Source organism: Myotis myotis, unplaced genomic scaffold, assembly GCF_014108235.1.
Source record: "Myotis myotis isolate mMyoMyo1 unplaced genomic scaffold, mMyoMyo1.p scaffold_m19_p_2, whole genome shotgun sequence".
NCBI lineage: Eukaryota > Metazoa > Chordata > Mammalia > Chiroptera > Vespertilionidae > Myotis > Myotis myotis.
This window is the reverse complement of record NW_023416324.1, coordinates 36582395-36603583: the sequence shown is the minus strand read 5'-3', so window position 1 is coordinate 36603583 and position 21189 is coordinate 36582395. Positions and strand designations below refer to the sequence as shown.

Here is a 21189-nt window from a genome sequence, read left to right as displayed (position 1 = left end):
GGATGCTTTAAAATCTGGGATTTACACAGCTGTATCAGGCTGTCCACAATGACAGGGCTTGGAAAAAAGAAGAAACATTTGTAGACTTCAAACAACATGTTGACCCCAAAATCCATCACCTGGAAATCTTACTGACTTGGGGGAAACTTACCAATAGGTCTTTCTCTTGGGGACGTCTTCAGTGGAGTGCCAGAGACGGGCATGAGAGATCACGTTCAGAACGCGTTCATCTTGGTTCTCTATGTGGTTCCGTGGGTCGTCAACAAGGCTAAGTACTTTGTCGGGAAGACCTTCAATTAACTTGGTCTTGGTGAGCCAGAGGGCCTGCTTTACACCTTTGGGACAGTCAGTCACCAAAAAAAAAAAAAAAAAAAAAAAAAGACAATTCAGACTGAGATACTTAAGCCCATCTTGTGGCAAAGGCTGCAGAGAGTGAGAGAGAGAGAGGAGAGAGAGAGAGAGAGAGAATGAGAGAGAGAGAGAGAGAGAGAGGAGAGGGAGCCATCTAAGGGGTCAGAACTAACAATAAGGAGCAGAAGCTAGCACAGCCAGATTTCAACTCCCCTTCAGGAATGACTGTCTACGGATGGGTGGTTAACTGAGACCGTGCGTGCCAGCCCCAAAGCCATTAAAAAGGGGCTGAGACGGCTGAGCCATAAGGGTCTGTCTGCTGCACTCAGACCGACCCTGGGGGATCAGGTCGATGGATGCCCACCTTTCCAAACCCAGATCTCTTCTACTGACCCACCCCCATTCCTGACAGGAAAAGCCCATATCTACCAAAGGGACCTCATGCATTAGAATTAAACCCATGCAAACGTGTAGAAACGGAATTTCTGGATTTTTCGGTGGAACATACAAAACCCTGGAGCAGGAGTGGGGTTTGAGTCCCCACACTGCCACTGCTCCTTAAACTTGGAAGCGTTCTGGAAAGTCTATAACAAAACTCCGGAGGATCGAGAGCTAGAGAACCAGATGGGGGTAGGGAAGCGATCGGGGACTTTACAACCCACTGAATCCAAACGCCTCTCGGAAAACAGGAGTCACTACTGGCCCCGTTTCGCAGACGAAGAAACCGAGACCCTCGGAATGTCAATGTCTTGCCCGGCGCTACCGAGGGCAGGGGTCAGCGCTGGGAAGAGGAACGAGGTCCCCTCCCGCCCGGCCTGGGGCCTCACCCTCCAGGAGGCGGCAGCGCTGGTGGAAGGTGTGGCAGGTCCGGTCCTTGTACAGCGGATGCTCGTGCACGGGGGGCGGCTGGCGGAACCTTGGATGCGTCCAGCCGCGATCCCAGGGCGGGAAGACCGGCCGCGCCAGCCAGGGCACGAAGTGCATCTTCCCCGCGTAGGTGATGGGCTCCAGTCCAGGGATTTCGTACACCCTGTCCAGGGGAGGAGGCTCGGGCTTCCGCGTGGAGCGGACTCCCCATTCGTACGCCCCGCGTTTCGGGGCCCCACAGCCCCCAAGGCCGAGCTGTCCGGGGCGAGCCAGCGCCAGCCTGGCGGGCCCCGACGCCAACGCCATGCCTGCCGACTTGCTCTCCTCAAGACCTCCACCAGGACGCCGCCATCTTCCCATGCGCAAGGCCTGCTGGGAACGAAAGGGGCTGGGCGCCGAGCCTCGTCCTGTGAGTGGCAGCCACTCGAACCAATCAAGGCCAGGCATCCTTGTCTTGCCCCACCCTCGGGGGCGGGAACAGGAAGGATCCTCGGGTGAAGGGAAGCCCAGCTGTGTAGGTGAGTGGTCGGGTCGGGGCAGGGATGGGACCAGAACACCTGGAGTTCAAACCCGGACTCGGAGGAACTTGGGCCGCTAACCAGGAGCTGGAGCTTGGCAAGGACTTCCCTCTGAGCCCAGGGCCCTTTGCTGTAAAGACAGAATAGAAACGCCTAGGCCAGCGCACCTGCGCAGCGCCCTGCACGTAGTGGGTGCGCTGAGTGCCCTTCCCTCTCCGCCACTTCTCGCAGCTGCGGGCCGGTTACCGCGTCCCTCTCCCACGCCTGACAGCGGCCCTGTCCACACACCAGCGCCGCGGCTCGGGTCGTGGTGCAGGCCTCTTCCCAGCGCCCAGAGGGACTGACTTTCCTCCCTTTTCCTCGGGATTTCCCTTTCCGCCTCCTGGAAGCGGGGCCAGAGCGATGGAGGCGGTCTTTGCTCCTGGAGCAACACCTCGTTATCACATGCCCACTGTGATCGTCTAGGGGGGAAACAGCCAGGAAGCAAACAAACAGTTGGAGAAGAGAGAGAGAGAGAGAGAGAGAGAGAGAGAGAGAGAGAGAGAGAGAGAGAGAACAGTGCCTGACACATAGTAAATACATGTTTAACGAATGAATACTAGTAGAAGCAAATAGTGTGCATGATGGGGAATGAGAAGGGGCGGTCAGGGAGGGCCTCTGAGGGGAGGTGGCCTTTAAGCAAGGCCTGAAGGGTGAGGAGAGTCATCCAGTAGAGGCAGTGGGTGTCAAGGCATGGCTGAAAGGTGGTGCCTCTGAGACTGAAAAGGCAGAGACGGGAAGGAGGCGTGAACCGGGTCTTTAAAATTTGTGACTGACATGGCCAACTTCTCTACCAATTTCCAAAATACCAGAGAAAGTGGGATTACTAAAACATGGAAAAGGTAAATTTAAGGCAAAGACTGATAGGAATAACCCTCACAATGTATAGCTGCTTACAATAAATGGAGTTCTTTCCCTCATCTCACTTTATCTTTCTTTTAAATTAATCTTTATTGTTGAAAGCATTACAGATTTCTTTTGTTTTTTGTGTGTTTTTTCCCATTGACCCCCTCCTCCAGCCACCCGCCCCTCCCTAGCTTTCACCACACTATTGTCTGTGTCCATGGGTTATACATATCTATAATAATAAAAGTGTAATATGCTAATTAGACCAGACAGCTGAACGACCTTCTGGACTTCCTTCCGGACGAAGCTGCTGCAGCAGGGGCCAAGGCAGAGGCAGTTAGGGGCGATCAGGCAGGCAGGCAAGCGGTTAGGGGCAATCAGGCAGGCAGGCAGAGTGGTTAGGGGCGATCAAGCAGGCAGGCAAGTGGTTAGGGGTGATCAGGTAGGTAGGCAAGCAGTTAGGGGCAACCAGGCAAGCAGGTGAGTGGTTAGGTAGGCAAGCAGTTAGGGGCAACCAGGCAGGCAGGCAGAGGGGTTAGGGATGATCAGGCAGGCAGGGGTGATCAGGTAGGTAGGCAAGCAGTTAGGGGCAACCAGGCAGGCAGGTGAGTGGTTAAGGACTATCAGGAAGGTAGAAAGAGTGGTTAGGGGCAATCAGGCAGGCAGGTGAGTGGTTAGGAGCAACAGGCAGGCAGGCAGAGGAGTTAAGGGAGAAAGATCAGGCAGGCAGGCAGAGGGATTAGGGGCAACAGGAAGGCAGGCAGGCAGAGGGGTTAGGGCAATCAGGCAGGCAGGTGAGTGGTTAGGGTGATGAGGCACGCAGGCAGGTGAGTGGTTAGGGCACTGAGGCAGGCAGGCAAAGTGGTTAGGTGTGATCAGGCAGGCAGGCAGGCAGGCGAGCGGCTAGGAGCCAGCAGTCCCAGATTGTAAGAGAGATGTCCCACTGCCGGTTTAAACCAGCAGTTGGCCATCCCCCAAGGGGTCCTGGATTGCGAGAGGGTGCAGGCCAGGCTGAGGAACCCCCTCCCCGCCACCGTGCACGAATTTCATGCACCAGGCCTCTAGTATGCATATAGGTTCCCCAGTTAATCTCTCTCCCTCCCTACCCCCACCTTCCCTCTGAAATTCATTAGTCTGTTCATGGTTCTATTGCAGAGAGTAAGAAATTGGCATAGCCAGGCTGGCATGGCTCAGTGGTTGAGCATCGACCTATGAACCAGGAGGTCACAGTTCGATTTCAAGTCAGGGCACATGCCCAGGTTGCAGGCTCGATCCCCAGTGTGATTGTACAGGAGGCAGCTAATCAATGATTCTCTCTCATCATTGATGTTTCTCTCTCTCTCTCCCTCCCTTTCTCTCTGAAATCAATAAAAATAAAAAAATAAAAATGAATTGACATAAAGAGGGTACCAGACCTCATTCCCTCATATACATAACTGGCACATCACATGCAATAAAAGTGGGTCAAATTGATGTAACACCACGCTAGGCTGCAAGCTCTGTGAAGATGGACCCATGTCCCCTTTACCTCTGCTATAGCATAGCACCTAGCACTGTGCCTGGTTCCCAGACTTTATCTGTAAACAGAATGAGCACTCACCACTCACTGGAGCCTTACAAATGCCAGGCCTGAGCTTGGTGGTAGAATACAGAAAAAATAAGATACCACCCTTGCCCTCAAGGGGGTCCCAGCCTGCTAAGCCTTCCTGAAATAGCACCAGTAGTAGAACCAGGTTTTCTGAATCCAAACCCTTTCCTCTGTAAGATAAATTTATTGCACACAGGGGGACTCCCTTCTAAAACCAGTGAGAGTAAGTGATAAGAAAATTTGGACAAGCTCTGATCAGGAAGAGCCTTGGGCATCGGGCAAGAAGATTGGATTCAATCCAGTAGGCGATGGGGAGCTGTTAGAAGTTGCTAAGCAGGGGACTGGTGTCATCACAGCTGGTGGCAGGTGCACTGATGGATGGTGTAGAGAGACTAGAAGCACATCCTTTGGGCCTGTGGGAAGCTCCAGGGTAAATGGATGTGGGAAGCAGGAAAAGTGGAAAAGTTCTTAATGATTAATATTCCTTGGGAAGGCCCTAGCCCAGTAGCTCAGTTGATTAGTGTCGTTCCCAATACGGCAAGGTTGTGGGTTTGATCCCTGGTCAGGGAACATACAAGAATGAACCAATGAATGCATACATAGGTGGCACAACAAATTGATGTCTCTCTCCTCTCTCTCTCTCTCTCTCTCTCTCTCTCTCTCTCTCTTCCTGCCCCCTCTCTCCCTTCTTCTCTCTCTAAAAAAAGATTCCTGGGAAGTGATTGGTAACCAAGAAACAGGACTTTCAGATCCTCTGGCCAACTTAGTGGTTTAGCCCTCTGCCCTTCCACAGACTTGGCCCACACCTTGATCCTAGCACTTTACGCACAAATGAAATTAGTGCCATTGGGAGGCTCCGGGGTAGCCATAAAATTCAGTGACAGTTTGGCAAGTTGGACCCCTGTTCTGTGCCATCAGGCGCTGGGAATTGTATGAAGACCCTCCCCCCCGCCCCCTGCTCTTACTCCATTCTTCCCCCGTCCTCCAAAAGCATGAAATCTAGTGAGAAAGAGCACTAGCCTGGAGACATAAGAGACCTGCTAACCTTACCACTCTGGCTTCCTGACCTGGGCCTCAGTTTTCTGTGAGGTGAGGAAGAACACGGATTGAGTGGGGCAGTGCAAAGTGCTTGGCGTAGACTCTGGCTCAGTTGGTGGCATCTGTTCTATATGGTTATTATCCCTTTAGAGCATTGGTTCCCAACCTTCCTAATGCCGCGGCCCTTTAATACAGTTCCTCATGTTGTGGTGACCCCCAACCATAAAATTATTTTTGTTGCTACTTCATAACTGTAATTTTGCTACTGTTATGAATTGTAATGTAAATATCTGATATGCAGGATGTATTTTCATTGTTACAAATTGAACATAATTAAAGCATAGTGATGAATCACAAAAACAATATGTAATTATATATGTGTTTTTCCAATGGTCTTAGGCGACCCCTGTGAAAGGGTCGTTCAATCCCCAGAGGGGTCGCGACCCACAGGTTGAGAACCGCTGCTTTAGTGGCTGACTCTCCCACAAGGCCAGTTGCTCCTCCAGAGCACAGACTAGGATCACTCACCTCTGCATCCCAGCACCTCATTCAGCGCCCCTGTTCGTGTCTCCGGCAGGAATGAATGAGTGGAAATCAAAGGCGGGGGCTCTTAGAAGTCGTTGCATTTTAGAGGAATGATATTTAATTAAATAATGTTTTGTGACGTGAGATTTAGCCTCAGTTCTATTCTCAGGCAAGAGGGAGAGAACGTCCTCTTTTACTTCAATTTCCCTGTGGAATTTTAAAATATTTTTAAAATTCAACAAGATTTTCTATGTAAAGTGCTTAATCCAGCACTCAGAGCACAGGAAAAGGTCAGGAAACCTTGATGCCAGCTTTGATGGTTCTGTTCTGTTTGCCTGCCTCCCGCTCCAGGCACCAGACTCCAGGGTGGTTCATCCCTGTCCTCACTGCTCACACAGCGCACGCACGCACGCAAGGCATCTGCACGTCTCAGGAGGATGGGAGGAGTCGAGGTGACCAGAGTGTAACGATATGTTTTCCCTCTCCGGACCTTCCAGGGAACGGGGCCTGGGCCAGTGACTCTCACAGAGCCAGGCCTGCTCTGGGAAGAGCACCTGTCGTCTCCCCCCCCCTCCCCCTCCCCAGGCTGCCTGAGCCTCTGATGATGGATGAGAAGGAGGAGGACGATGATGAGGAAGCCTGGCTGCAGCTTCGGCCTGTGGAGCCCTTGCCCTCCCAGTGCTGCGGCAGTGGCTGCTCACCCTGTGTGTTCGACCTCTATGACCGAGACCTGGCGAGGTGGGAGGCAGCCCGAGCCAGCAAGGACAGAAGCCTGCTAAGAGGGAAGGAATCACCGGTAAGGGTCTCCTCAGACCAGAGGGCTCGGGTGGCAGCATCTGTCTGGCCTCAGGTCCGCCAGGATAGATAGCCTCTCCCTGGGGAAAGTGGGGAAGATGCTTGCATGTCTCTTGAGTCCCGCTTTCTAGCCGCTGGATATTTTCCTGTTGTAGAACTTCCCCTCCAAACTGAGCCCAGAGACGTTCCTGGCCTTCCGCATCAGTGCCATGGACAAACTCACTCAGGACACCTACTGTGTGCGGTTTGCACTACCCGGGAGCAGCCAGCTCGGCTTGCGGCCGGGCCAGCACCTCATCCTACGGTACACTCAGGTAGTGGGAGGATCAAAGCTTTGCAGCTCTGCTTTGCCATTTGCTAGCTGTGGCCTAGGGCGACGGCTTAACCCCCCACTAATCATCTTCAAAGTAGACATGGTAATACATGATTCAGAGGGTTCTTGGGATTGAACAAGAATGCATTTTCATAGTAAATAAAATAGCAAACACTAGTAGCACATACTATCCAAGGGACAATTCTGTGTGCTTATGAGCTCATTTAATTCTCACAAAATCCCGAGGAGTAGGTACCGTTAGCATACCCGCGAAGAAACTGAAGTCACAGAGGCTTAGTAGCTTGCCCAAGGTCACACAGCTAGGAAATGTTGGAGCCAGGATTGGAAGGCAGGCAGGGTGGCTCTAGTGCCTGTGGTATTAACCTGTATGATTCGTGCCAGTCGATAGAAAGGACACTGTCTTGGAGAACAAGGGACTTGCCCAGTATCACATAGCCAATAAGTTGTGGAGCCCGCGTTCAAACTCAGACAGCCCAGCTCCTGAGTTACACTCTTAACCACTCTCAAGTTTCTTCTTCCTCCAGCCTACCTGTGTACTCTCCTCCCGCCTTTGTTTCCACCTTCACCTGTCCAGGCACAAAGACCCTTTGGGACCTCCAGATGGAGGCCTCTGCCGGGCAGTTAACGCTGTGGATATGAGGCTCAGCAGAGAGATCTGAGCTGCAGACATGGGCATGGGAATCATTGGCATCTACCTGGACAGCATTTGGGAGCACGTGGCATGGAAAGTGGGAAGGGCGGGGAACCAAACCCTGGCTACTCTAGCATTTACGGTATTGGCAAGAGGAGGAAGAGCCAGCAAAGGAGACAGAAGGTGAAGCCAGAGGACAACGAGAACCAAGAGAGAGCATATTACTGGTCATCCTCTGGCCACTTGCGTTGCACTGACCCCTGGTGTTTGTGCCCAGCTCATTCTGACCTGTGGCCTGGCTGGCAGTCCTTAAAGCTCACCATTCCCATGGATGGGAGGGGCCAGAGGGCAGGTCACAGCTCCATGCAACTGACCATAAGTCAGGAACTCCCTCCCTCTCCTCCACCCTCTCCGCCACTCCAGTGACCTTCCTAACCCATGCAGCTGACCATGTCACTCCCTGTCCAACACCTGTGCTCATGACGCCTACATAATGGCATCCTAACCCAGACTCCCAGCTTCCTTTCCCATCAAGTTCTCTCTCCCCCTGCTGCATATGTGCCCCTTGTTCCAGCCTCATGATCCACTCACCAGTTCCTGCCCTACGTCATCCTACCTCTAAGCTTTTGCCCAGTATTGCCCTGCCTGGAATTACTTCCCATTCTCACCTGTCAGTGGCCTGCTCATCCTTTAACCCCAGCTCCAGGAGGCCCCCTGAGGTTCCCGGTGCTCCCAGTGAGTGGTTGCTCCCTCCGTAGCATGTCAGTTTTGCCTGTTGTAGCAAATGTCACCGAGCTCTTTGCATCCAAGTCCAGCTCCTGAGTCACACTCTTAACCACTCCTCTGATTTCTGAGAGAAGAAGGGAGAGAGGGATAAAAACATGAGGCTAATCATTGATTGGCTGCCTCCTGCAGGCCCCCTACTGGGGATCGAGCCAGCAACCTAGGGTATGCCTGACCGGGAATTGAACGCTAACCTCCTGGGTCAGCACTCACTTGCTCACTGAGCTACACCGACTGGGCAGGACAGGCCTTTTACAAAAACCTTTGCGTACATTGCAGGGCTGGAGAAGGGGAGCTCTGAGGAGTGGTGGTGAGGAACATGGCTCGGCAGTCAGAGCTGTGGGTGACTTTGGGCAAGTGGCTTTCCTTCTCTGAGCCTTGGGTTTTTCACGTGGGTTATTATTTGAATTAAAGAAGATAATGCATATAATGTGCTTGGTGTGTAGTAGGCAGGTAAGACAACAAGGGTGCTATTTTCGTGACAATCATCCTGCACCCTTGTTGGCAACATTGTGCGGAGGATTTATACCCGGGGTCGGGCTTTGGACTAGGGCAGCGGTTGCCAACCTTTCGGACCTCACGGACCACCAGTTGGTGACCACTGGACTAGGGCACCTTTGAGGGTCCTTCCCAATCTAATGAACCTGGCACATGGTAGTAAGTATTTAATAAACAACTTGTTAAAAACAGTTGTTTTTATCTTTATCATTCTATGGTTGAGAAGAAGTCAGGAAAAAAACACATTGATGTCCTAAAAACAGCTCACATCATCAATGTATCCTTTTCAAAATATATATATGTTTTTATTGACTTTAGAGAGAGAGGAAGGGAGAGAGAGAAACATTGATGAGAGAGAAACATCCATTGGCCGCCTCCTGCATGCCCCCAACCAGGGACTGAGCCCACAACCCTGGCATGTGCCTTGGCCAAGAATTGAACTGGTGACCTCTTGGTGCATGGGTCAGTGCTCAACCACTGAGCAACACAGGCCGGGTATCATTGTACTCTTGAAGCACTTTCCCATCTGTAATCCCAGTGGAGCTACACCACAGGGACAAAGGTGGTTGGCCCCATTTTATCAAAAGGGGCAGTTTCATATGGATCATAATTTACAGATGAACTAGAGGCCTGGTGCACAAAATATGTGCACTGGGGGAGGGGGGTCCCTCAGCCCAAACTGCGCCCTCTTGCAGTCCAGGAACCTTCGCTCCTTACTGCCTGCCTGCTCATTGTTCCTTATGGCTCAGCTTGCTGCTTCTTAACACTGCCCTGGAGGTGGCAGAGGCTCCCGCCACTGCTGTTGCGCTCGCCAGCCATGAGCCGGCTTCTGGCTGAGCATCGCTCCTCCTGTGGGAGCTCACTGACCACCAGGGGCAGCTCCTGCATTGAGCGTCTGCCCCCTGGTGGTCAGTGCGCATCATAGCGACCAGTTGTTCTGGTCGGTCCTCTGTAAAGGTCGCTTAGGCTTTTATATATATAGATGACCTGTGGGGGGATGCAGCCAGCCTGGGGCAGCGGGGGACCCGGTGCTCTTTTTCCCTGCTTGCCCCTCAGTGAGGACCACTGGGGATGACCAGGCCCACCTTTGCTTTCACCAGCCTGGTGGAGCGGATCCTAGACGGGTTTGTCGAATGCCTGCCTGCCTGCCTGACTGAGTGCTTCTCTCTCCCAGAGGGACAGTAGATGGCTTAGAAATCCAGAGAGCCTACACACCCATCAGCCCTGTCAATGCAGAAGGCTACTTTGAAGTTTTAATCAAGGTGAGCTGACTCACACGATGCTCCGAGCTGTGGACGGAAGCCCCCATTTGCTGGCTTGGGTGGGATGGGGCAGTTCCCACTGATGTGGAAGAGCCAGTGCTCACATGGAAGGAGGCTGGCCCGAGGGAAGAGAGGGGCTTCTCCCATCTCCTTCCTGGTGAAGGGGTCTAATCGACCCCCAACAGAGGGCTTATTCCTGACAGATTTTATGAAAAGGAGCCTCAGACTGAGCAAGTGGAAGCTGCTCCTCATTTTTGTGCCTGTCGGTGGAGAGAGCACTGAGCCTGAGGGGGAAGGGGACCCATTGTGTGCTGGGCATGGGGGTCCTCAGACAGCGGAGCAGCCAGAACAATACAGTGTGTTAGACACATAGCCAGGAGGCCCCAGTACAGCACAGGGTGGCTGGAGCTGTGGAAAGCAGGCTGGGCCTCCTCGCAGAAGATGCTGTATGTTTAAGTAAAGCAGTGGGGAACCAGAGGGAAAGGTGGGCGGAAGCTCTAAGTCAGTGGTTCTCAATCTGTGGTCGCGACCCCTTTGGCGGTTGAACGACCCTTTCATAGGGGTCGCCTAAGACCATCCTGCATATCAGATACTTACATTACGATTCATAACAGTAGCAACATTACAGTTATGAAGTAGCAACGAAAATAATTTTATGGTTGGGTCACAACATGAGGAACTGTATTTAAAGGGCCAGAAGGTCGAGAACCACTGCTCTCAGTGCTGGGAACTGCATGTGCAGTGGAGAAGGAGGCCTGATGGGGGAATCTGCTTATTTGTCCTGGATCGAAAGGGGCCATGCAAAGAAAAGTGGGATGCGGAGCACCTTGTGGACCAAACTAACCTGAGATTACTTCTCGGGGAAGTGGGCAGGGGCTGGGGCATTTGAGTTGGGTCTTAAAGGAGGAGTAGAAATTGGCAGTGGCAGGGAATGGCATCTAGGCCAAGAGGATGGATAACCAAAGGCAGGGAGAGGTGAAACAGAGCAGGGTCTTGTGGAAACTGTTCCCAGTCTGAATGGCAGGAGGAAAGGTGCTTGTGGGGCAGCCAAGGTGGTGAGGGGGTTGGCAGAGATGAGATGAACAAAGTGGGTTGGATACAAAATACCCCAGAGGCCCAAAGAATAGACACCAAGTATATAAGAAGTCATGAAGGTCCAATTATGTGGAAAAAATAATTAGGTGGGACTGCATGAAATTGCTTATACTCTAATATTTTTGACTTACAGAAACAGCAGTGTCATGTGGGTCAGCCTAACACATAGCTCTAGATCTGTGGTCGGCAAACTGTGGCTCGAGAGCCACATGCGGCTCTTTGGCCCCTTGAGTGTGGCTCTTTCACAAAATACCACAAAATACCACGTGCGGGCGCGCACGTACAGTGCGATTGAAACTTCGTGGCCCATGCACAGAAGTCGGTATTTTGAGGAAGAGCCACACTCAAGGGGCCAAAGAGCCGCATATGGCTCGAGAGCCGCAGTTTGCCGATCTTCAGTTTGCCGACCACTGCTCTAGATCGTCATTTCTCAAATGCAGTCCTAGGAAACACCAGTGTTTAAGAATAGCTTTCACATCCTTTTATCTCCCTCGTAGGACAGGGATTACCCCCATTTCATTGATAAGCAAACTAAGGCCCCAGGAGAACTTGAAGCTCCACAGCCAGTAAGTGTGGCAGATGGTGAGCCCTGGCCTCCTGACTCCAAGACCCCAGCACTGTCTCTGGCTCCCACCTCCCCTGCCTGCCTTCAGAGCCCGAGTGTTTACTCCCTCCCACATAAGCTTGGATGGGATCCCTTCTCCGCACAACTGTTTGTCTGGGAGATTCCACAAATCCTCTCCAAATGGCCTGCTTCCCCAAGCTGCTTGTCTGGGTGTGTTTCTGTTGAAAGGATAAGCCTAGAGACAGTCCCCTCCCAGCTGCAAGGCTGCTTTTCTCCTTGGTTTCCCAGAAAGCCTCTCTATAGAGAGATGCTTAATTACCCCTAAGCCGCTGGCTAGGAAGAGCTGGAAATGTCTTTGCAAATTGGGCAGACAGATGGTTTTAGGTTTACCCTCCCTGGTAGATGAGAAGGAGGAGTTCCCAATTCTCAGGCACCTCCTGGGCACCAGGCACTGCTTCTGGCTCTTTATTGTTTCGTTTCAACCTCATAACCACCCTACAGAGTAGGTCATATCCCCATTTTACAGATGGAGAAGGGATGACATCAGAGGGATGATGTCATTCTTCCCAGGCCCCTTGGGTAATACAATTCCAAGTGGAAGAACAAAAGTTCAGCGTCTGTCCTAGTTAACTAGTGTGTACTGAGCCAGGCTCTGTGTGGTCTGTGCCTCCCCTGAGACTGGGGCCAGAAACCAAGGTGTGCTCTGAGACAGCCTCCAGCAAGTTAGGGAACTGTAGCTTCCCTCCCAGACCTCTTCCAGGTGAGCCTAGCAAGGACTTCCCTGGCTTCAGGCACCTGGTGTCTAAGGAAGTCAGGGATGGTGCTAGAGGTGGCTGGGGGTGCCGAAAAGCATGTCTGGTGACCAGAGCCCAGCCTGGTTATAATTTCATATCAAACACCCTTCCAGTCCTGTGGTTCAGTGCTTCCCTCCTACCCCCACCCTACTGTGTCCACTTGCTGTTCCCAGCACCTGACCTGGGCTGTCCTACCCCTGACCGTACCATACTTGATGCCCAGAATCCTCTCTGCCCTCTACCTCCCATTCCCAGAGAATTCGATCTTACCCAGTTTTCAAGGTCCAGCTCAAACGCTTCCTCCTCCAGGAAGCTATCTTTTTTTTAATGTATTTTTGTTGATTTCAGAGAGGAAGAGAGAGATAAAAACATCAGTGATGAGGATCATTGATTGGCTGCCTCCTGCATGCCCCCTACTGGGGATGAAGCTCACAATCAGGGCATGTGCCCTTGACCAGAATAGAACCTGGGACCCTTCAGTCCACAGGCTGATGCTCTATCCACTGAGCCAAACCATCTAGGGCCAGGAAGCTATTCTTGATCCTGCTCCATTGGAAGGGACTGCACCTCCTCAGTGTTCTCCCAGCACTTTATCCTTCTCATGCAGTATTAGGGAGTCTCTACCGTGTGTATGTCTGAGACAGGACAGGTTCCTCCTGGACTGTGAGCTCCTTAATCTGAATAACTGAGTGATTGATCAGTTCACTCATTCATTCATTTGTTCATTCATAAATGTATGAATGGTCCAGCTGTCTTCAGCATGGTGCCTGGCACAGCGAGGGCAGGCCCTCAGAAAATGTAGTCTGCCTCACATGGAGGAATCTCCACATCCTTCATTTTTTCATCCATCCAAGAAGCAGTGTAGGCTGATGCAGAGCTTTCAAATGAGTGGGCTACACACTGATTCCAGCCCTAATTTTATTTGGATTTGGCCTGTAGAGTTTTTTTAAAAATTTGACTTAATTGCTGACATTTCAAAAATGTGAGATTTAACATAAAAATATGGATGTTTTGCTCCTATGGAAAATCAGATCTGGCATCATCAGCCCCACCAACTGTACTGGAATCTACAAAGTGGCTTCTTCCTTTAGAAGGAACATTCACTCCCCAATTTACCACAGTCCCTACCGTTCCCTGCTGCCCTCTGGAACTGAGACTGAATATTAGTTGTCACTAATCATTTCATACCCAGTTCTGTGCTCAGTTATGTTACCTGTATGGGCCCTGAGTTATCTGGGTTGAGACCTCTGTAGTTAAAGCTGAAGGTCCCCCCCCCAAAAAAAAAAAAAAGCTGAAGGTCCTATGGATTCTTACCCCAGCCTCACCATTTCCCTTGTGTGTAAGCTCCTGGGCCTCCTCTGAACACTGGGAATGACAGTACCAATCCTGTGGGATGAGGAGGATGATTAAATGAGATGACGCTTGTACAGTATTTAGCGTTGCAGAAAGGGCTCCCTGGGAATGGCTGGTGTGGTGTGGATTGGCAGCACTGCCCATCCCGATGAAGTCTCCTGTGTTTGCTCCCAGTGCTACCAGACTGGGCTGATGTCCCGGTATGTTGAGTCCTTGAGAGCAGGAGACACGGCTTTCTGGCGAGGACCTTTCGGAAACTTCTTCTATAAACCAAACCAGGTCAGTGCCAGCACACGGAATCCTCAGGAGACCCCCTTCCTTCCCCCCTCCCCTCCGTACCCCTCCGCACCCCAGCTTAGCCTCCAAGACTGCAGCTTCCAGTTTCGGGTTTCTGAGTCTCACGGTACCATTCTTCCTGAGAGTATCCTTGGGGCTGGACGTGGGAGGCGATGGACTAGGCACTAAGAAATACAATCGCCTGCCCATGCTCCAGAACTGTCCATGGCTGCCCATCTCTTAGAAAACTCCGACTCACGTACTTGGTATTTAAGACCCCGATCCCATCTCACCCGCAGATATCTTTCCAGATGCACATTCCTGTTACAAGACCACAGAGACTGCCCCCTAATTCTGTCTCATGGCTCACTGCCTGGGAGGCCACTGCTTCCCAGCCGGGAAGGCTCTCCTCCTTATCTTCATGCTACGCTCAGAGCCTTCCCTGATGTTCCCAGGAGGGATCAGTAATTTTGCATCAGTTGGTGCATATCTGGAAGGCAGTTTGGCAGTATGAAGTCTTGAGAATCTCTGACCCAGTAATTCCACTTCTGGAAGTCTGTCCTGTGGCAGGAATCCAAAATGCTGACTCTTGCACATGTTCATTACAGCTTTATTTATGGTAGCAAGAAATTGGAGATAGCTGAGTATTCAGCCACAGGGGAACATTTAAGTACACTGGGTTTCAGGTACTTAAAGGAATTATCCTGGATTTTAAAATTATGTTTATAATTGATATTATATGTTTATATTATAAGATCAAGTGACAAACACTAGGCACAAAACTGAATAGACACCAGACTGGGAAACTAAGTTAAAATGCACAGAAAAAAAAAATATGGAAAGAAAATGCAATTAAATGATAGCCTTATTTCAGCTCTGGGTGATGAAATAAGGGGTGATTTTTATTTTCTTCATTATACTTTCCAAATTCTCCATAATGAACACCTATTACCTTTCTAATTAGGAAAACAAAAACAAGGAAGAGAATGAGTCATTCCTCTCCATTCTTTTTGTTTAAAAATAGCTTTTATTGTTTGTTTTTCCTTATTATAAATGCAATACATGTTCATTACCAAAAAAAAAAAAAAAAACCGCAGATATATAGAGAGGCAATAAGAAGAAAATAAAGAACACCTGCAGGCCATCTACCCAGACATATCAGTCTTAGTACCTTGGCATGTACTCTTCTAGATCCTCTTCCATGCGTCAGTGTATGAACAAGGGCACACACCTTTGTGCATATAGTGATATCAAGCATGTATGTGCCAATCTCTGATTTGAATCCTCACAACAGCTCCTAGTACTGCTACCCTCATTTTACAGATAAGGGATATATATATATATATATATATATATATGCACACATACATACATACAAAATATACTTTAAAAAATATATATTTTTCAAAGTATATTTTTATTGATTTCAGAGAGGAAGGAAGAGGGAAAGAGAGAGATAGAAACATCAATGATGAGAGAGAATCATCGATTGGCTGCCTCCTGTATGCCCCCACTGGGGAGCCTGCAACCCAGGCATGTGCCCTGACCAGGAATCGAACTGTGACTTCTTGGTTCATAGGTGAACGCTCAACCACTGAGCCATGCTGGCCAGGCAGGGTGTGCATATATTAACACTCTTCTACAATGTTCTCCTAGTGCTAACCATTTTCAGCCTTGCATTTCAGTTGAGGATGTCCCTGTGTCCCCCAGACCTAAGAGCAGGCACTGAGCATCTTCCGTTTTCTCACAACCTTGAGGTGCACCTGACGAAGGTGGTCTTCACCACCTTTTCTGGGTGGAGCCTCTCCATGCCCCATGGCTGCTCCCTTGCATCCACAGAACACGGATGGAAACCCTTGCATTTCCTGTCTAGGGAGGATGTCGGGCCCAGCAGTGAGGAAGAAGAGATGGGGTCCCACACATTGACGCCGGCCCCTGAGGAGGCTGGGGTGTCTTGCTGCTCTGCAGTTGTCTTCTTTGCAGATGGACATCAAGTCAGCCTGGAGGACTGACACATTAGCATTGATCTGTGTGCTCCTCCACACACATTCCCATGTCTTCATCCAGGGCCAGGCCCTTGCTGGACCCTGGGGCCCAGAACGGGCCAGACAAGACCCCTGTACTCCAGAAGCTCATGGTCTAACGGGGAGACTGACACCCAAACAGATGACCACAGCACAGCATGGCCAGTGTTGTGGGGCAGGTCCACAGGGGGCTGTGGGAAACAGGAAGGACCCCTCACCTGTCCCTGGCTCAGGGAAGGCTTCCCAGGGCAGCACCTGAGCAGCAGGAGGAGGAGGACCAGGGTAGGCTAACGACTGGGAGACGGCAGGGCAGGGAATCGGGCTGGATGGTATGGCGGGCAGTAAGGGGCTCAGAAAGGGGAAGGAATCTATGTAAAGTATCCTGTAGTCTGGAGAGGGGCAGGCTCAGGTTTCCAAACCAGCACCCTGAGAGCTCTGCAGGGCTGCCCTGGCACAGAGGAAGCAGCCTGAGTGCAGGGCCGGCATGGTGGCAGTGGGCCAGGCTGTGCTGAGAGCAGGTTTTAGCTCAATGTGAGGTGGCAAAACCTCCCTGGCAAAGGAGGTCAGTCCGTCATAGAGCAAACTGCCTGGCAAGGTAATGAGCTGCCTGTCAGCAGAAGCATGTAAGGGTCCTGTGGGGATGTTTAGCAGGAAAACAAACCACTGTAAGATGGGCCACACCCTCAGGCTCCCTTTCAGCACCAGATTCCTTGATTTCTGTTACACAGACCTTCCAGGCTGTAGACTAATAAGCAGGGTGGTATCCTAGAGGAGGCAGAGCGGGGAGCACTAGGAAGGGCAGGGCCCTCCGGTTCGGGCAAGCCCAAGAACAGGCCCCAAAGTGGGTCGGTCGGGTGAGACCCCCCAACCCTTCCTGTCTATACCCCTCCTGTTCCCCAGTACGGTGAGCTGCTCATGCTGGCTTCGGGCACCGGCCTGGCCCCCATGGTGCCCCTCCTGCACAGCATCACGGACAATGCGGAGGATGAGACCTTTGTCACCCTGGTCAGCTGCTTCAAGACCTTTGAGGGCATCTACCTGAAAACCTTCCTGCAAGAGCAGGCCCGCTTCTGGAACGTCCGCACCTTCTTTGTTCTCAGCCAGGTAAGCCCAAGGGCGGGGGGGTGGTGGTGGTGGTGGTGGAGGGGGTGGTGGTGGAGGGGGCAACTTCCTTTCCCAGTTGAGACTGCGCTTCTGCCCCTGTCCCAAGGCTGCTGTGGTTCTGTGCCCAGGCTGCAAAGATCCAGCCCCTGGTGGAGTCCCCACCATGTGCCTGGCAGGGAGGCAGGTGTCCTGTTCATTATGCAGATGAGGAAACCTGCTCAGGATGGTGGAGGTGCCAGCCCGAGAGGTGCTGCTCAATGGGGTACAGCCAGGATTTGAGCCTGGGACTCTCTGACTCCAGAGCTCCAGCCCTCACCCATCATGCTTTGCTGCCTGTTATCTGCCCTCTGGCATCAGCAGTTGTGTGCCTACCACATCACTTTGCCCCTGCCTGCGAGGAAAGCTGCTTTCCAACTCTCCTGGCTGCAGACACTCTAGCTCAGTGGTTCTCAACCTTCTGGCCCTTTAAATACAGTTCCTCATGTTGTGACCCAACCATAAAATTATTTTCGTTGCTACTTCATAACTGTAATGTTGCTACTGTTACGAATCATAATGTAAGTATCTGATATGCAGGATGGTGTTAGGTGACCCCTGTGAAAGGGTCGTTTGACCGCCAAAGGGGTCGTGACCCACAGGATGAGAACCGCTGCTCTAGCTGGAAGCGATTCTGCCTCCTGACACCCCTGCCTCTGGCTCCCCATCCCCTCATTCACTCAGGCCTTCCTGGCCCCTCCCCTGTGAACCCTAATAGCATGAGGGCCCATCATGCCCTTTACCTCAAGCCCAGCCCTTAGCTCTCTCTGTTCACCTGTCTTCCCCTGTCAGTAGCTTTATTTCTCTTTCCTGCAGCCTCTGCTGCTCTGGGTCAGCCTCATTGCCCTGTACTTTGGACCACCCTTCTCATCAGTTTCCTCTTTGAGTCAGCTTTAGAGTGTCCCTAAAGACGTCTGTGATCCTCGACATGTGGCCGGGTGGGTGTGTCAGGAAACTGGGTTTCCCTTCCTAACACCAGAGGTCCGGGGCTCCCCAGGGGCCGGGGTCTGCTGGCCTGTCCATGGGACAGAGTTGTCGAGAGGGTTGTGCTTGGTGAGCGTGAGCAGCAGCAGCAGTGCCCAGGCAGGGGAAGGAAGCAGAAGGCTGATGCAGCCGAGAGGGGGGTGAGGGAAAGGCCACTGCTGCCTGGCAGCACCCTCCCCCCTTCCCGAGGGCCTGGTCAGGGAGGGTGGCAGATGGGGCAGGAAGCTGGCACCTGGCAGAATCGCCCCGGCTTCCTTTTTCCAAACCACATGCCAGGTGCCGATGAGGATGACCTGCTCTCTTCCATCCAGGCATCACCTGTTTATGGGAGACAGCCACAGGGATGGCTGACAATGGCTTCCCCTCCTTGCGCACTTTCTCTCTGCCTGGCAATGTTCTAAGCATTTTATGTGTGTTAACGCATGTAAACCCCCACCACAATCTTAGGAGTTTTGTGCTGCCATCATGCCCATTGTACACATGTGAAAACTGAGGCTCAGGAGATTTAAGAACCTTGCCCAAGGTAACAGCCAGTTGGTGGGAAGCTGGATGTGAACCCTGGTGGTCCTACTCCAGAGGCCGTGCCCTTACTGCTCATCAGTATAAGACAGCACAGGGATGGGTGCTGCGGAGGGTGTTCAGGATGCTGCAGCAAGCAGGGAGGGTTTCACAGAGGAGGTGGCACCCGAACCTGGGCTTGTGGGTAGAGTTCAAGTTCACCAGCAATAGAGGACCTTCAGCTCCGGGCTGGGGCTTGGATGATGCCAGGGGCCTGGGATGGGTCAGGCGAGTGGGCTGGCCATCAGTGGCAGGGACGATGGAGTGACAGGCACCTCCTGTTCATCCGCACTCCCTCCACTCAGGATGCTCCCTCTCCTGCCTGGTTGCAGCGACAGCTTGAATCTTCGAGCATCTCCCTGCTCCAGACACCCCCTGTTGATTTGTCCTTCATCCTGCAGCTGGGAGGGCAACTCTGACACACCTCCGCCCTGCTTCCAGCCCTTCCCTGGCTCCCTACTGCTCTCAGCCTGCATGGCTGTGCCAGTCCTCTGCCGCCTTGTCTCCAGGCATGCCCTCCCTGCGTGCTGCGTTCTGGTGGCACTGGTCTGCTGAGCTTGCAGGTGCTGTCTGCTCTTCTGGCTGCTGGGCCTGTGCTCACCACCATTCCCTTTGCCAGGAGTACTCCTCCCTGCTTCTTTACCCAACACCTACTCATCCCTCCTCTCCGCTGAGGTAACGCCATTCGGGAAGCACTCCCTGAGCCCAGGCTGGATGGATGTTTGTACTGTCACTGCCGGGGCTCTCCTTTGCAGCAGCACATGGTTTACCGTCCCCTCCCCACCTGAGCAGTAACCAGACCCTATGCATCTCGGGTATGCAACTGAGGAGGCTGAGTGAGCCTAACTGGCCTGAGGGAATCGGGCAGTGGGAAGGAGAGGGGAGGCCAGTGTTCCTGCCCTCAAGGGCCCATAGCAGGGGTCCTCAAACCTTTTAAACGGGGGGCCAGTTCACTGTCCCTCAGACGTTGGAGGGCCAGACTATAGTTTAAAAAAAAAACTATGAACAAATTGCTATGCACACTGCACATATCTTATTTTGAAGTAAAAAAACAAAACGGGAACAAATACAGTATTTGTATTTGCATGTGGCCCGCGGGCCGTAGTTTGAGGACCCCTGCCTTAAACAGTGAACACCAGCCAGTTATGCTCCCAGGGTGATGGTGTGGACAGCCTTGGGGAGATGCTGGGAGACCCACAGTAATGGGGAGAAAACACTCCCCCCACGGTGACAGGTACAGTGGCCCCAAGAGGCAGTGAGGAACAAAGGAGCCTGAGTTCTCCTGCCTCTGCTCCTACCTCATTGTGTGCCCCCGGAATGTCCCTCCTCCCTGTGCTCCCCTGTTGTCAGAGGGTAACTACCTACCTACAGGCTGGCAGTGGGGTGCTGCGTCCAGCGTGAGCAAGCGCCTGACTTGCGGTAGGGCTAGGGGAAGGTTGCCTTCCCATGCCCTCTGCCTCAGTTTCCTCATTTGGCGGGGATAGCTGTGTGTGAACTCGGAGGACCCCCAGTAGTCACCCCCACCGTTTCTCATCATCCCAGGAGAACTCCCCGGAGCAGCTTCCTTGGAGTTACCGGGAGAAGACCCGCTTTGGCCGCCTGGGCCAGGACCTGATTGAAGAGCTGGTTGGCTCCTGCCGGAGAAAGCCTTTTGCGTTGGTCTGTGGCTCGGCCGAGTTTACCGAGGACATGGCCAAGGGCCTGCTGCGTGCGGGCCTGGCCAAGGACTCCTACTTCCTCTTCTAGGCCAGGCCTCCCTTAAGCCCAGGCCAGGGGCCTGCCAGTGAGACCCAGGGAGGAGCACAGACTGGGACCAGAAGATGTGGCAGAAGACCACAGCTGACTCGCCCCGTGATGGCGGTGGCTGCCTGTACCTCCACGCACCTGTTTCTCATCTCTACCTCCCTCAGCAGGCATCCTGCAGTGGGGGGGGGGGGGGTGGGGGGTGGTGGAGGGGGGGGGTGGAGGTGGCAGGAGCCTGGGGAGGAGTAACCAGCTGGGAGTCAGGAAGGACTTCCTGGAGTCCTGGTCCAGGCTGAGCCCCAGGAGGAGGAGGGGTTGGTAGGAGAAGGGCCAGAAGAGCTCCCCTAGTTCCTCAGGTTAGGGGCTTGTGCCGTTAGACCATGCCCTGTGCTTCCCCTGGGTGGCCTCAGGACTGGCTCAGTGACTGTCGGTTAAGCACAGGAAATGACCACGGGCGGCTGAGAGCTCTTTGGAGGAGGAACTTACCTTCTGTACCTCCAGTGCCAGGAGCCTGACACAAGGAAGGTCTTGGGTTCTGTGACCTGACCCCATTCCCCGAGTGAGGGGGGGCTTTGGGTTACC

General features: G+C 52.5%; 1 protein-coding gene across 4 annotated transcripts; it reads left to right on the top strand.

Annotated features, from left to right (window-relative positions):
- Positions 1–1188: 1188 nt before the first annotated feature.
- LOC118676703 (NADH-cytochrome b5 reductase-like) lies at positions 1189–20782 on the top strand. Of its 4 annotated transcripts, none has more exons than XM_036350992.1 (7): positions 1189–1736; positions 6270–6568; positions 6723–6871; positions 9988–10075; positions 14057–14161; positions 17083–17286; positions 20407–20782. In XM_036350992.1, the coding sequence occupies exons 1-7, from the start codon at positions 1352–1354 to the stop codon at positions 20608–20610; spliced, it is 1434 nt and encodes a 477-aa protein (XP_036206885.1). In that variant the 5' UTR covers positions 1189–1351; the 3' UTR covers positions 20611–20782. The 4 variants fall into 4 exon arrangements, with proteins under 4 accessions (XP_036206885.1, XP_036206886.1, XP_036206887.1 ...); XM_036350994.1 differs by having other exon boundaries at positions 1690–1736; positions 6358–6568; XM_036350995.1 differs by lacking the exon at positions 1189–1736 and adding an exon at positions 6134–6224 and having other exon boundaries at positions 6358–6568.
- Positions 20783–21189: the final 407 nt, after the last annotated feature.

What these genes read in the sequence shown, in the direction of transcription:
- LOC118676703 (XM_036350992.1), top strand. Translation starts at nt 1,352, where the DNA reads ATGGGCTCCAGTCCAGGGATTTCGTACACCCTGTCCAGGGGAGGAGGC. An exon ending in AGGGAAGCCCAGCTGTGTAG is followed by an intron (nt 1,737 to 6,269) that starts GTGAGTGGTCGG and finishes CGGACCTTCCAG; the next exon opens with GGAACGGGGCCTGGGCCAGT. An exon ending in TAAGAGGGAAGGAATCACCG is followed by an intron (nt 6,569 to 6,722) that starts GTAAGGGTCTCC and finishes TTCCTGTTGTAG; the next exon opens with AACTTCCCCTCCAAACTGAG.